The 15,211-nt window shown below is 55.1% G+C and overlaps 1 protein-coding gene across 19 annotated transcripts in view; it reads right to left on the reverse strand.

The window, feature by feature from the left end:
* Positions 1 to 15,211, reverse strand: part of Tsc2 (TSC complex subunit 2) — a 35,253-nt gene that overhangs the window by 9,554 nt on the left and 10,488 nt on the right. For 11 of the 19 annotated variants that reach the window (XR_003732814.2, XM_028853908.2, XM_028853910.2 and 8 more), the window contains exons 10-26: positions 14,850 to 14,976; positions 13,744 to 13,887; positions 12,711 to 12,848; positions 12,146 to 12,249; positions 11,787 to 11,868; positions 10,911 to 11,066; positions 10,327 to 10,443; positions 8,052 to 8,174; positions 7,231 to 7,337; positions 6,886 to 7,036; positions 4,790 to 4,912; positions 4,190 to 4,324; positions 2,854 to 3,043; positions 1,996 to 2,089; positions 1,691 to 1,793; positions 1,387 to 1,481; positions 158 to 286 (exon numbers count right to left, since the gene is read on the reverse strand). Coding sequence is in view for 18 of the 19 variants with exons in the window: in XM_028853908.2 (XP_028709741.1) it covers positions 158 to 286; positions 1,387 to 1,481; positions 1,691 to 1,793; positions 1,996 to 2,089; positions 2,854 to 3,043; positions 4,190 to 4,324; positions 4,790 to 4,912; positions 6,886 to 7,036; positions 7,231 to 7,337; positions 8,052 to 8,174; positions 10,327 to 10,443; positions 10,911 to 11,066; positions 11,787 to 11,868; positions 12,146 to 12,249; positions 12,711 to 12,848; positions 13,744 to 13,887; positions 14,850 to 14,976 (2,118 nt within the window). In the remaining variant the exon portion in view is untranslated. The remainder of the gene's footprint in view (positions 1 to 157; positions 287 to 1,386; positions 1,482 to 1,690; positions 1,794 to 1,995; positions 2,090 to 2,853; positions 3,044 to 4,189; positions 4,325 to 4,789; positions 4,913 to 6,885; positions 7,037 to 7,230; positions 7,338 to 8,051; positions 8,175 to 10,326; positions 10,444 to 10,910; positions 11,067 to 11,786; positions 11,869 to 12,145; positions 12,250 to 12,710; positions 12,849 to 13,743; positions 13,888 to 14,849; positions 14,977 to 15,211) is intronic. The other 8 variants (XM_028853920.2, XM_028853917.2, XM_028853918.1 and 5 more) reach the window with 1 other exon arrangement.

Raw genomic sequence — 15,211 nt, forward strand, 5'->3', positions numbered from 1 at the left:
GCTCTGTGAGGCTGGGACCAGCTTGTCCTCCAGCTCTGGTCAGGGAGAGCCGCCAGCAGGCGAGGAGGTCATGCATGCAGCCCCATGCACCACCACCCGGGTGCTCACGGGGCCAAGCTCCAGGGTCTGTGCCCCCCGCCCACCACAGCCCCACTACCTGCGGACCACATGTTCAGACACACTGATGCTGCGGCACCGGAAGGTCTCGGCTGCACAGCTCTCTTTGAATTCTTTCACAGGTGGAGAGTTATTCAGGCCTTGTTTGGGGGCTCTGGCTATCCTCAAACTACCGGGCGAGGAAGGAAGCCCCAAGCCCCAGAGAGCCCAGCTCCCGGGAATGGGAGAACAAGCCATTGGAGGGGTGAGGAGGAAAGGTCCCAGGCCACAGGGTCAAGATGGAGAGGTCCCGAGGGTGAGATGAACAAAAGAACCATGCCAAAAGACAGTGAGCAGGGGAGGAAACAGAAAACAAAAATGCATAAAAATACAGCTTGTAAATGCGACTGAGAAAATGTAAGGTTTCACGCATGATACCAAAACAAAAGACATTAGTGCAAATTAAATGTATGTGGATCGCCCCACACGGCAGATTCCAGGCTATGCTGACCAGACATCCCTGCCTACCCCACAGAGAGACCCTGGAGGCCAGGCCCTGGAACTCACTGTGGAAAGAGGCTAGTTCTCAACACAGGGCCCAAGAGCCCCTAAGAGGAGGAGGCTCTGGCCAAAGACGGCCAAACTGAGCATCTTCAGCCCCACCATGGGCTTGAGTAGAGGCTGCGCTGGAAAGTGCCGTATCCCACCCAGGGGGAGCTGAAACGGCCCGCGGGAAGCGGGGCAGGCAGGGCAGCAGGGCAGTGAGGTGCAAACGAGGACGGCACAGCTCTGCTCTCAGGCTTGGCACAAGCGGCTGTGATGGTGAGGAGCGTGTCCCTGACGAGCAAGCTCTGAGGAAGGGTGGCTCTGGCTAAAAGCTGGGCTAACCAGAGACCATGGGCCAAGGAGTAGACGCCTCTGGGTTCTCCCTGGCCAGGGCCAAGTCACAGCCGCCATGATGCATGCTTCTGCTCCTCCTCCAGCGCAGTGAGAACCAGCCCTATACATCCTGATCTCCATCACGACAATGTGTAACCCCAGGCCAGAGAAGCCAGGATGCTGGCACATGGGCTCCACAGGGCTGCAGGCTATACAGTCTAGCAAACGGGAGGTACTAGCAACATTTCCAGGGCCTGACCAAGGGGATCTTAGGCCCAGGTCACCACGCATGGTGACACCCCCTCATTCCTAGTCCCATGTTCAGTGGCCTAAAGGTCACTAATCACAAGTCGCAGCATAGGTTCCCACCCCATTGATACCAGGCAAGGAAGGCCCCAGCAGACCCCGAACCTTTTAGGCCTCTCATTGAGACTGGTGCTCCGCGCTCTGAAACTGTCCTTCTCAGGGGTATCATCAAAAGACAGGAGGACATTGGAACGCAGGCCCTGGAGTGGGAGTGGAGACGTAAGCTATGAGGGGGACCATGATGAAGCCAATCAGAAGTTCTCTCCCTATGCCTACCTCAGGTTGAGTCCAGTTAGCCAGCTCAGCAGAGCCAGCTCCTGGGTACCACAGAGCCTCAACCAGTTCCCACCTCCATCCCTGGCCCTGTTCATTGCCTATGCCCCGCTCCATCCATGGCCCCTCAGCTAACCTTAGTGATATAAGGGACAAAGTCCTTCCGGAAGGGCAGCCGGCATCTAATGAACCACATCGCTATGACATGATGGGCCAGACACACGATGTACTGATTGAACCTGGGGTGAGAAAGCACAGCTCTAACCTCCCTCCTGACATCATGGGAAAACATCACTGGGCTCAGATTTCAGAACAGAGGTGCTGGGGCATCGGGAGACTCCTGAGTTTGCAGCCCAGATCGACTTTCTGGTGCTCTATACTAAAACTGGAACGACTTTCTGGACCACGGCTGAGAAGGGGGACCAGGGCAGCCAGACTTACTTGGAGGGGTTGGTGTATGGCAGGGAGATGGCAAACACACTTGCGTATTGCTCTGCAGCGAAGTTTCTGTAGAGGTGGGGCAGCCTGGCCAGAGCTGTGGCACAAGCACACGCGTCAGGGGAGCCCAGGCCAGCCAGCAAGGACCACAGCTGCCGGGGCTGGCACCAGCATCCTGTGCTTTATTTCTAAACGTCAGGGCAACTATCCACAGCCACCTAAATAGAACCTTCCAGACCCAGGGACAGCAAGCAATGGTTCCTAGACCAAATCCAGCCCATGGCCTCCAGCTCTACACTCCATGAGCTGCAAACAGTTTGAACATTTTACAGGCAGTGAGCACAGCAAAGCTTACGTGGCCCATGCAGGACCAACTCCTCACTCTGGCCCTTCCCACCAAGTGCTGACCTAGCTGTCTCGTATCTAAGAGCTAAGGCTGATGCTCCAGATACATGAGGGGGTAGACAAAAGGGGCCAGTACAATACCCTGAAATTCTGGAAGTTCTGACTAGGGAGGAGCCACACAGTGAAACTGGCAAAATTCAAATGCCTGAGGGCAGAAAAGAGGCTAAAAAAGAACCAGTCTGGGCATGGGGCAGGGTCTGAGGATGCCAGGCTGAGTATAGGCAGAAAGAAAAGGAATGACCGTCCCAGACCACACAGCAGAGCTCCTGGGAAGCTGACAGGAAGGCCAAGACCCTGAGGCAGTGGAGGCGCCAAGACCTGGGTTCCCCCGGGAGGCCGACCTGTGTGCACTCAGGAGGGCTGGAGAAGTCACAGGCTGGAATTCAAGTGTCCGCCCCCCACAGCTGCCCACAGACACATATGCACAGGTGTATACAGACAGAACCCCACACTCACTGGACAGGAACTCCAGGAGAGGGATGGCCATGCTGGCCGTGGCGGAAATGTGCGTCAGCTTCACTACCAGGACAGGCAGTGCCTTGATGATGATGTCGGGCATCTCTACACTGCAGATGGCCAAGGCCACCACACACTGGCTGGCACAACGGTAGATGAGGCCTTGTTCCAGGCAGTAAACCATCTCACGCTGACGGAGGCAAGATATGAGATACAATGAGTCTCCCTGCCACCAACAGGCGTGGGACTCCTAAGCCTGCCCAGCAGCCAGGCTGCTCAGGTACACCAGGTACTTCCCATAACCCTGCCCAGGAGGGCCAGGCTGCTCAGGTACACCAGGTACTTCCTAGGTCTTGTTTCCTTCTTTTGCCTGCTTTGAGGTGATTCTTGGAGAGTGGGGGCAAGTCTTAGAAATGCCCCTCAGTGCCTAAGTGAGCCCGTCCTCACAGAGGGTCCCCACCCTTTGGCCAACAGGATGAAACCACATGTCCAGAGGTCACACTCCCATCATCCTGGCCTCCCAGAGGACTGGCCCTGAGGAGAAGCACCTCCTGGTGTGACAAGCACCACCTGGTGTGACAAGCACCTCCTGGCTGGGATCCTCTATGAAGCAGAGAGGCAGTCCAGGCCCCAGCCGGGCTCGATGCCCCAGAATATTTCTGCTTCCTGAGGCTAACCCTCAGAAACAGCTTAGATTCAGAGAGCCTCCATGACCTTTGACCCGACTTAGACAGCTGCCCTTTGGCATAATGCCAGTGGGGGTTATGGAACACACCCCAACGCACAGGGCCGTTTCCTTCAAGCTGGGCCTGTGGATGAGCTGCAGCGTCAGTACCTGACTGTGCTGCAGTTAGGAACCTGGGCTCGGGGGAAAGACAGGCCTCAACTGCACCCTCTCCGGGCTGCCAGCACTGTGAGCAGGCTCCTGACCTCACCAATAGCTCCATTCTGTCCTGGAGACAGAGTAGAATCTAGGGGACATACAGCGGGTGGTAGATAACAGTATGGGATGACAGGAAATGAGCACACTGTGACTCTGACAGAGAAGTGACATCCAGGAGTCCTGACCAACCTACCACACTTCTTAAAGCTGGTCTGGTCAGCTGTCCCCAAACCTAGCAGAACGAGCTTAAGGAGGGGGGTCCTGCTGGGGGGTAGGGGGGCAATGGGCACAGCCAAGGGCCATATCAAAGCCCAGAGCTTATAGAAAACTTGCAAGTTCTGTGCCTGGGATTCAGCTGCCCTCAGTCCCTGGAACAAAGCCAGCTGACCTCACCCTGGCCCAGCAGCCAGCTTCCAGTGCCCTTTGTCCCAGCTCCCTCTCCCCAGCTCTCACCTGTTTGGTCTTGTCCAAATAGTTGTGGTAAGATATTAACGCCGTTAGTACAGGAACCACAGCCAAGTGCAGATCCGTTCTCGAGAAGCCTTCTGGGGTACCTCGGAGCCGCTCAAGGGTCTTTGGATCTGAAAGCTACCGTATAAAACAGTCCTGAAACCTCTGCTCGAAGCAATATTCCTCAGGCCAGGGGGTGCGAGGGAAGCCCAGAAGGTCCCCTACTTCCTTCCTGGCAGAGATCTCCCTGAGAAAACTCTCAACTTGTGACAGTGCAGCAGGAACATGACTATCACAGGTTCCTAGGAGAGCAGAGACTCAGGGCATATATTCTCAGTAACAGGTCCTTGATCAGGGACCTCCAATGCACACATCTGGAATGTGGTGAGATGTGATCCCTAGGGCATTTTTGGCATTATAGCCTCTGTTGGCCCCAGGAGCATGGTCTAGAGCCAAGGCTCACTCTGAAAGACAGACTCCCAGCTGGGTAGTGGCAGGCATCTGTGAGGAACATCCTGTTTTGGAGGAGAAACCCTGGATTATGGCCTACTACAAAGGCCCACCCCAAACGACCCAAGAGGAGCAGGCACGGGGCAGGCGTACCATGGAGCAGAGGGCCGAAGACAGCTGGTCGACATTGCAGGGGGAGGTGAAAATGAGGACTTTGTAGCGCAGTGACTCGGGCAGCTTGCTGAGCACCAGCTTCAGCACCTTCCAGTCCGTCTCCTAGGAGGGGACACGGCTAAGTAGAGGCTCGCCAGATCTTGGCGACCGAAGGCTCCATCGGCACTTGAGCTGTGTGTGCTGGTACAGCTACAAGGCTTCTGCACTTCTGCCCCCTTGCCCACAGGGTGTTTGCTGACCCTTGATCCGTGTCTAGTAGTCACTTCTCAGAGAGCCTGGGACAATGGACAGTACCTTGGACAGTGGTGGCCACCCTCCAGAGGCCAGGCTGAGTGGAAACCCAGCAGGAGCAGTGCCTCCTCCATCTTAGTAGTTTAGGGCGTCCCCAGGCCTGGCTCTGCCCTCCCTCAGCTGCCAGTGACGACACAGCGAGTGCCTGTCCCTGCCTCTGCACTGCACCGAGGAGTCCCCACCCGAGTGCCTGTCCCTGCCTCTGCACTGCACCGAGGAGTCCCCACCCGAGTGCCTGTCCCTGCCTCTGCACCGCACCGAGGAGTCCCCACCCGAGTGCCTGTCCCTGCCTCTGCACCGCACCGAGGAGTCCCCACCCGAGTGCCTGTCCCTGCCTCTGCACTGCACCGAGAAGTCCCCACCCGAGTGCCTGTCCCTGCCTCTGCACCGCACCGAGGAGTCCCCACCCCCGAGTGCCTGTCCCTGCCTCTGCACCGCACCGAGGAGTCCCCAGCCCCGAGTGCCTGTCCCTGCCTCTGCACTGCACCGAGGAGTCCCCAGCCCCGAGTGCCTGTCCCTGCCTCTGCACTGCACCGAGGAGTCCCCAGCCCCGAGTGCCTGTCCCTGCCTCTGCACTGCACCGAGGAGTCCCCACCGAGTGCCTGTCCCTGCCTCTGCACTGCACCGAGGAGTCCCCACCGAGTGCCTGTCCCTGCCTCTGCACTGCACCGAGGAGTCCCCACCGAGTGCCTGTCCCTGCCTCTGCACTGCACCGAGGAGTCCCCACCCGAGTGCCTGTCCCTGCCTCTGCACTGCACCGAGGAGTCCCCACCCGAGTGCCTGTCCCTGCCTCTGCACCGCACTGAGGAGTCCCCACCCCTGAACATCGGCACCAGGGAAGCTTCTTCTACAACACAGACACTGTGGCAGAAGAAGAGCAGGATTATGGCTGAGGGTGGAAGAGAACACACAACAATCCACAGGCCAGGACTGCTGCCAGAGAGCCAGAGTGTCAGCCTAAGGCCACAGCTGCAGAGAGGACGTGAGTCATGGCTCTGACTTCTGCCGGTGTATGTCCATGAAGGAAGCCTAGTCCCAGAGCCAAATCCTAAGCAGTCCTGAACCCTCGACACTCTGTGACAGGAGGCTGTGATACTCCTAGAAAACAATCTGCCAGCATCTCCAGGGACTCTGGGCCTCCCCACCCCTCCAGGGCCCACACTCTCTCTCTCTCTCTTCCCCCCTCCAGGGCCCCCCACTCTCTCTCTCTTTTCCCCCTCCAGGCCCCCCCTCTCTCTTTTCCCCCCTCCAGGGCCCCCCACTCTCTCTTTTCCCCCCTCCAGGGCCCCCCCACTCTCTCTCTCTTTTCCCCCCTCCAGGGCCCCCACTCTCTCTCTTCCTCCCCTCCAGGGCCCCCCACTCTCTCTCTTCCCTCCCTCCAGGACCCCCCTCTCTCTCTGCCTCGGTTCTTGCCTGGCATCTTGAGCACCTCTCACTGCACAAAACCATACCCCTGCTTCCAGGCTTTGCTGACTCCTGTCTCTAGAACCTTCTCTACTTTCCAGGCCTGACCTCAGCTTACCTGGTGGATGTCCCTAAGGCATGACTGTACTCACTCTACATGTACTGTCAGTACATGTCAGTACTATGTACTGACCACTTGTGCCCTCCCCACAAGGTGCATGTTGATCTAGGGTTACTGTTATCTGGCTACATATCTGAGTCCTGTTGCAAAACTTCACTCATACAAGGGTGAAAATTTTGATTTATTTCAAGAATTTGATACCCTCAGGGCCGGGGCAGCTCAGTCTGCCCTAACGGAGCCGAGGAATGGGCCATCTCACCTGTTTCAAACACTGCAGCAAGACGCGGAAGAGCAGGGAGTAGGGCAGGTGGCCGAGCCGTACAGCAGGGCCCGTGGGCACAGGGCCAGGTGGCCCAGTTGGAGGCGAAAGGGGCCCACTGGCCTTCTTCTCAGAGACCCTGTCCAGTTCCCTGTGGACAGGTGGGACACGCAACTGAGCCAGTACCACAAGTTAGAACAGACGGTCCCTCCTGACCCAGCTTTAACAGCATCATTCTGGACAGTTCCTCTTACATGAGGCTACAGGGTGGGGTGGGCAGAGAACCCCCAGCTCCACCTAGTGAACAGCCCACCCCCGGAGCATGAGAGGCGCCGGCACACATACATGCAGTCACAGACGCAGTAGGGGCTGAATCTCACAACGCCATCCTTGTTGGGCAGGCCCAGCCGGTGCAGCGAATCAGCCCGCAGCAGCAGCAGGAAGTCAAAAGCCTGCCAGGGGAGCAAAATGGTCATCAGTCAAGCCAGCAGCCCGACTCCAGGGCCGCAGAGAAATCCGAACCACTCAGCACTCTGAAGAAAGTGAAGCCCGCGATTCGAGGCTGGTGTCCTACAGAAGGAGACTTCTTCCCAGGAGCTATCTGGTTCCCCGGGACACCATACACCACCAAACTGCAAATTATTCTCAGAGCCCCATCACTTCCCTCCAGTGACCAACTAGACTGGATCCTCGAAGAACAGGCTCCACCCTGGGCCTGGGAGGCCTCAGGGCTTTCTCCTTAGTGACCTCCACTCATCGGAGGAATCAATATGGCAAGCTGTCAGCAGTCGTCAGGCCTTGCCCAGCCCCCCCCCCCCCCTCTACTAGCTCTACCCAAGGGAGCCCATGCTACGGGGTACTGGGAGATTGTTTAGCACCAGGAGCCCTGGAACTATATGCCAACCCTAGAAACCAATGTGCAGGCCCTCTCCTGGACAACTGTGTGACTTCAACGTGATAAGCCACAAAGGTACAAGGAGACTAGACCAAGGAAAGGCAGTGGGTCCTTGGCAAAACAGATGCAGCAGATGCTAAGGAGAAAAGTGCCTTGGACAGGACCCTCCCTCGGCCACCTACTGTCTTTTTAGACTGCTGTAACACATCCACCAAGCCTAAGGCAGCATGCTGGGCCCCCCAGAACTGGTCGCCCGCCTGGCAGGTCTCACCTGTAGCCGGATGCTGCTGGCAATGGGCAGGGAGTAGCCATGCTTGTAGTGGAGCTGGATGTGGCTAATGAGTGTCTCATACACCCGAGTGGCATGGCTGGCAGGCAAAGTGTATAGCTTGGTCTGCAGAGAAAGAGTGTTCCAATCCTATGACAGCAGCCAGGGAGATGGCACCCCTGTCTCTGGGGAGAGGAAACAGCATCACTTCTCCAAAGACTCGGCAGCAGCTTCTGCCATGCTGTCCTCTGTCCCTTCAGTCATCTCTCTGTGCCCATCTCATCAGCAGGGCACCGGGGAGCAAATCAGGAAACACATCCAGTGAGTCCCGGACAGTGGTGCCTGACCATGTGCACATTCCTCATATGCCGTAAAGGGGTTTTCAGTCCTCCAAGACGAAGCAAAGTCAACAAGGACAGCCTGGGTGGGGGAATACACTACAAGCGCCACTGTCCACGGAAAGGGCCCCTCAGCCCATCCCAACAAGGCCCTGGCACTCCCACTGGGAGCACGGCCCCTCAACCACATACCATCCCAACAAGGTTCTGGCCCTCCCTGGCAGGTGACAGGCAATCCCAGGAGAAAGGCCTTGATGCTGCCAGCAGCTCTGGGGAACCCCAGGGGCCTTCACGGTCTCTGAGCCTTGGAGGTGAGTAGTGGGCAGAGATAAACTCATCACTGTTTTTGGTTGTTGTTTGATTGGTTGGCTTTGATTTGGGTTTTGGTTGTTGCTTTTTCCTGGCTTGCCTGGAATTCTCTATATTCGCTGGCCTTGAACTCACAGAGATCCACCCATCTTTTCCTCCAGAGTGCTGGGACTGAAGCTGTGTACCACACTCAACTCTCTTCTTGTAAAGACAACTGATACAGCTATTTTCCCTAGTCTCAGAACACACCATCCAAAGCCCTGCCCTAGATGACTTGAGGGGACAAAATTTTTTTAAAACAGGGTTTCTCTGTATAGCCCTGGCTGTCCTGAAACTCACATAGAGTTGACTTTGTAACTAAAGGCATTGCCAACATGCCCGATGACCTGAGTTTGATTCCTGTAATACACAGAGCCAAAGGAGAAAATCAACTCCCATAAAAATCAACTCCCTGGTCCTTGGCCAGGCAGTGGTGGTGCACACCTTTAATCCCAGCACTAGGAAGGCAGAGGCAGGCAGGTCTCTGTGAGTTCAAGGCCAGCCTGGTCTACAGAGCAAGATCCAGGAAAGGCACCAAAATTACATGGAGAAACCCTGTTTTGAAAAACAAAATAACAGACTGGAGAGATGGCTCAGAGGTTAAGAGCACTGACTGCCCTTCCAGAGGTCCTGAGTTCAATTCCCACACCCACATGGTGGCTCACAGCCATCTGTAATGAGATCTGGCGCCCTCTTCTGGCCTGCAGTCATACATGCTGTATACATAATAAGTAAATAAATCTTTAAAAAATAATAATAATAATAACAAAAGAAGTGGGGCTCTGGAGATGGAGCGGGAAAGTACGTGCTCCAAGCACAAGGACCAGCCTTTGGGTCCCAGAACCCACACAGCGGGCTGTGGCAGCACACAGCTGTACTCCGGAGCTCCTGTGAGAAGACTGCGGCAGAGACAGGAGCGTCCCTGCAAGTCCCTGCAAGCTCCTAGGCCGGCTGCTGGGAGCAGTCAGTGGTGAACGAGAGACTGTCTCAGATAAGGTGGACGACGAGGACTGTCACCTCAAGCTGTACTCTAACCTCCAAGTGCACACTGTGGCATGATGTGTGTCCACTCACACACAACAAACACACTAAAAAACAACACAAAACCAAACCAAACCAAACCTGTGACAGCTCCTCACATGTGTATTATGCGGATGCAGCGTCTCATTATATAGCCCAGGTTGATTGTGGGGACAGCTACACAGCCTTGCGAACATATTTGTAACCAAAGAGTTCTTCATTGTAAATGGAAGGAATTATATGATATGTGAAGTAATCCCAATAAAGCTCTCTCAAAATGGAAACAGCTATAGCGCAAGCCTGGGCTTTCTCTACACAGCAGCTGGAGTGGGAACAAGGAATACAGGAATACAGAGGTGGCTCTGGGCAGCACAGACTAAACAGCTGTAAACAGCGAAGGACTTACTGCACACTGCAGGCCCTTGATCACATCTCCATACTGCTGGCCATTCTTACCACCCAAGCCCTGTAACCCTGTCAGAGCTGGGTCTTCCAGGAGATACACCTCTTTAGAGAAGTTTCCAGCAAGAGTGCACAAAAAACTTGTCTTCTCTCCCTTCCAGAGCACCCACCTGCAGGATGACCAGGAGCCCCAGGACCGCAGTCTTCACATCCTCCAGGGAGGCCGAGTACACTGCCACGTCCCTTTCTTCCAGATCCAGGGGTGGAGAAAGAGAGCGTGCCATCACCTTCCAAGAGACCAACACATAGTTTCCAAATTCAGGGATCCCTGGCGATTACCCACAGATCTAACTCTACCAAAAACCCCTTCTCCTGTACTTCTCAGAAGGGCAGATACACTTTTACACAGTGACTGTTCACAAACTACATTTCAAATCTCAAAGCAAAGTGAGTATGCAGGCAGGAGGAGGGCCACAGCCCTGCATCCCATCTCTGTGCTATTACTCTTCAGATGTCCAGCCCCGATCCCTGAGAATGACAAAATACTCATTTGCGAGGTGCTGCAGGCAGGGCACTGGCCAGGCAGCAAGGTGGCTCAACACGGCCTCTTGACATCACACATCTCTGCTGGGAGGAATGCCCCTGCCCATGGAAACAGCCACCAGTCACAGCGGTAAGAATGGGGCAGAATCCAAGGGATGCTCTGTCCCCGGGGCTTTGTCCACACCAGCCCAGACATCTAGATGGTTCTCACTTTTTCAATGATGTCCAGCAGACTGTTGAAGTGGTGAGTGTGGCAGCCCTCGGCCAGGTCCACCAGCAGCTGGGTGGCCAGCTTTCGGACCTGGTGGTCTTTATCCTCAGGGATGTGGGAGAGCTGAGAGATGACCACCGAGTTAATCAGTTCCTCCTGCATTGGGCACAAGTTGGAAAAGGTGAGCTTCCAATCCCACAGCGGGGCACACCTCAGTGACACACTGTGACTCCTCCAAGCAACAGACCCAAAGCAGTTAAGGTGTCACTAAAGACTGCAGAAAAGCTGGACAATGACAGACACTTCCTTTAGCCTTTGGAAGACCCTGGATTCCATCTCCAAACCACACATATACAAAGAACCCTCCTCAGAGGAGGGCCATGTATCAGTACAAGTGTATGTATGTGTTGGGCAAAAGGAAACCCTGACATCGGACACTGTGAGGAGAGCTGGGACTGGGAAAAGACAACAGGAAGAGGATACATAAAGACCAACTCTGGTAGGAGAGAACAGCGAGTCCAGAGGGCCTTTCTGAAAGAGCACTGAGCTCCACCCTGAGCAAGGATGGACGGGACTGTAGTAGAACCACAAGATAAATAAACCATTGAGTGCACAGGGAGGGAGAAAGCCAGCTGGAAGCATGCCATAAAGGGGGGCCAGGAGGACCCCCAAGAGAAAGCAGTTCAGCTGGAGCGTGTCCAAGGTCCCAGTGGGGTGAACCCAGAGCCCCCCCCCAGCACACACACACACACACACACACACACAGGAATGCACACCTCGTAGAACTGCCTGTTGATAAGCAGCACGAACCCCCCCCAGCACACACACACACACACACACACACACACACACACACACACACACACGAATGCACACCTCGTAGAACTGCCTGTTGATTAGCAGCACAAAGGAGAGCACGTCCAGCACCTTGATGCGCACGGCACTGCGGCATTCGTTCCTGGGAGAGGAGCAAACCTGCTTCAGCTGGCTGAGACCTCCCGCACCCCCGGACACGCGCACTGGACTACCCTCATGGAATCCATCAACAGCCTGACCGAGACCTAGGAACGGGGCTGCCTTCCGAGAGGCCGTCTTTGTGAACCACCGTGTGGACACGAGGACGCTGTCCCAGTGGAAGGCCAACCTTCCCACTCATCAACAACTGCGATTCTGCAGGATCTCCCTGAGAGCCTGGACAGGCCCCTGGTGACAAGGGATCACAGAGGCCCCGCTACCTGAAGAACCTGTCCATCAACAGCTGCAAGTTCTGGATCCAGCCATCCTTGGCCGGGTGGATGGACTGGGCTCTGTAGGATATCAAGTTTAAGAGAGAAGACTCCTGCCAAAGGAAACAATTCAAGGTCAGCGAGTCCCCGGCCCTTCTGCAGATGCTCCAACCTGCTCTGGGCCGATGACCCGGAGAAGCCACTTTGCTCAGAGATTAGCTGCCTCACGGCCGGTAGGGAATTAGCAAAAACAAAGATCTGGAAGTGAGAAATTCATGTCAAACCCAGGGAACAGCCTGGCAGTAAGAGAGTAATCCTGATAAAGTGACTGCTGCCCTCTGGGGGAACTGGTCTCCGCAGAACCAACCAGAACCTCCCCCCACACAGGTGGGAGGAAATGAATGGTTAGGCTAGCACAAAGCCCTTTAACAAACCCACACAAGCCTGCTAGCTGATGCCTGCCAGGCTTCCAGCTAGAGCACAGATCCAGGACATAGGAACCTGTCCATCTTATACTTGAAAATCAGAAACCATGGGAACCATTCTCCACAGCCCCACCAGGAAGGGTCCTTACGGGTCTCTGATCGGCATAGCTCTCCACCAGTTCATAGTATCTTTCCTGAGAGCCGTGGAACTCATTCTGGTCACAGAGTTCCTCCACAGTGGTTAGCAGGTCATGGACGATAGTCCTGAGTTCTGGGCTGTCCAGGCTCTGTAGTACCAAGACAGACCACATAAACTCATTTCCTTTACCCTCTGAACCCAGCCTGAGAGGAGCTACATACAAACACACCCATGCAACGCCCCCCCCACCCCCCCATCCCCCGCACACATACACACACTTGAGCTAGGCTATCTGAGAGATATGGAAACCATTGCTATGGCCCATTTCCTACCACAGGAATGGAGTGGGAGCCTATAAAACCTGGTCTGGAAAGGAGAGCAAACAGGAGGTGAAAATACTACACCCCCAAACCCTTGCACGCTTCTCCCAGGTTCCAGCACCTTTCAGTTTCCGGAGTGCGGCCTCCTCCCTCCTCCACTAAGCCCAAAGCACCTCCTGGTCAGTCCACTTGACCAACCAACAACAACTCAACTTGGACCTTACCAAGTCCATCCTCCCTTCCACTGGCATGTCCTTATCATCAGCTGTCCCAGGCTAAGCTCATGCTGGGCGATGACCTCAGCCCCCACTGCGTTCATGGGAATGTATGGCCCTGGTGTTTCCTTTAGCTGTGTTCAGCTCTCACTAATAATGTCCTCCAAAGTCACAATGGCAGTGGGGTGCTCTGGAGACTGCCTCAGGGCCTGCTCAAGCATGGAGGCGACTGCCCCATCACTTCATCTGCCTTGGACAACCAGCTCAGCCTTGCTCACCTACTGCCCATTCCTCTCTAGAGCCAAAATAATGGAGCACGCTTGGAGAAACAAGATCTGTCCTTCAATGGAAGACAAATGAGCCCCACCAAGAACCACCAGCAAACAGCGACACCAGCTCTCGGACCCGAAGAAAGGCCCAAATGCACAGAAGGGATGCATGCATGCCTCGCACCAGGGACAAGCCTGCCTGCCTGGGGTCCTAGTGCTTTCTGGCATTCCTGCCTTACCTGGAGTTGCTGAAGCAGCCTTTCAATAATGTCCAGCAGAATATCCCACGTCACAGCCTGGAGCTCCTTTCTGTACTTCTTGATGAGTCTTGTTATGGACAGAACAATCTCATATGACACCACCTCGTTAGGACAGGTCATGGCCTGAAACACAGTGAGACGGGGCACAGAGGGTTGGTCGGCTGGGTTTTGCTCACATAGAGGAAGTCCCCCGCATCCTGTCTTAGAGCCGAGTGTAAGATGCATGGATGTGTAGCACATCCCCACATGCCCACAAAGCACATGTGGAGCCCAGAAAGGAATCTGTTGTGTAAAACCCAAGACTCAAAGCCCCTACCTTCAAAAGGCCTCACTTGGAGTCAGTAACTTCAAATTCTAGACCAGGGGTGCTGTCACAGCACAAACCGGCAGGTGCTGAGTTCTGGGGCAAGCAATGTAATGTGCCAAGACCACACCCCGCACCAGCCCTGCAAGACCCCTGCAGATCAGGAGCCTGTACAGCCAGGTGAAAAGCAGTCTGTCTGAGCAGTTCTGCTCTAAGATGAGGATCCCAGCTCACCAGGAGCCATGAAAACTAACTACAAGCACATCCAGGAACCTCTGGACACCACAGGGTATCCAGAACAGAAGCAATGCAGTGGACATCATCCAGAGATGCAAGATTACTACTTGACAAACCGGGCCCAGCACTGAGAGGAGGAAGGCTGTCCCAGGGGCAACACTAACAGGCAAGAGATAAAATTCATAAGATAAAATGTTTTTCTTCTTTCTTTCTTTTTTTTTTTCCCCCGAGACAGGGTTTCTCTGTGTAGCTTTGGAGCCTGTCCTGGAACTCACTCTGTAGACCAAGCTGGCCTCGAACTCACAGATCCGCCTGCCTCTGCCTCCTGAGTGCTGGGATTAAAGGTGTCTGCCACCACCGCCTGGTGATAAGACATCTTGAGAATAAACCTGTTCATAGCCCCGACTCTCATCCACAGTTACAAGCCAAGGACTAGAAGCAGCTGCTCAGCTGCAGCCCAGTAAGCTCCAGCCAGACAAGGGGGCAAACCTGATGTGAGCTCTCCCACTCTTCCCAGCCCACTGCGGTACAGAAAACCCTTTACCTCATAAAAAGATGGCAACACAGATGTGGGGGAGTTCTTGAGAGAATAGAGTCGGTGAGCTCCCCAGAGTGCCATCCCTACAAAGAACACGGCTCCTCTCAGCAGCGGGGCATCCTCCATGTACGATCTGAAAATGTTCCCAGGAGACGGATGTGAGCAGAGTCCCAGGTCAGTGTGGGGCCCAAGGTAGAGCCCTGGAGACACCTTGCACTTATGGTGCAGAAGCGTAACTGGGGACATGCACAGGGAAATAGAGTCAGGCAACTACAATTCCTCCACAACGTGTTCAGATGGCCACTGCTGATCGCCACGGGTTATGGTTCACATTCGACAAAGGAACTCCAATGTGAGTGAGGGACAAG

This window comes from Peromyscus leucopus, chromosome 8b (assembly GCF_004664715.2).
Source record: "Peromyscus leucopus breed LL Stock chromosome 8b, UCI_PerLeu_2.1, whole genome shotgun sequence".
Lineage (NCBI taxonomy): Eukaryota > Metazoa > Chordata > Mammalia > Rodentia > Cricetidae > Peromyscus > Peromyscus leucopus.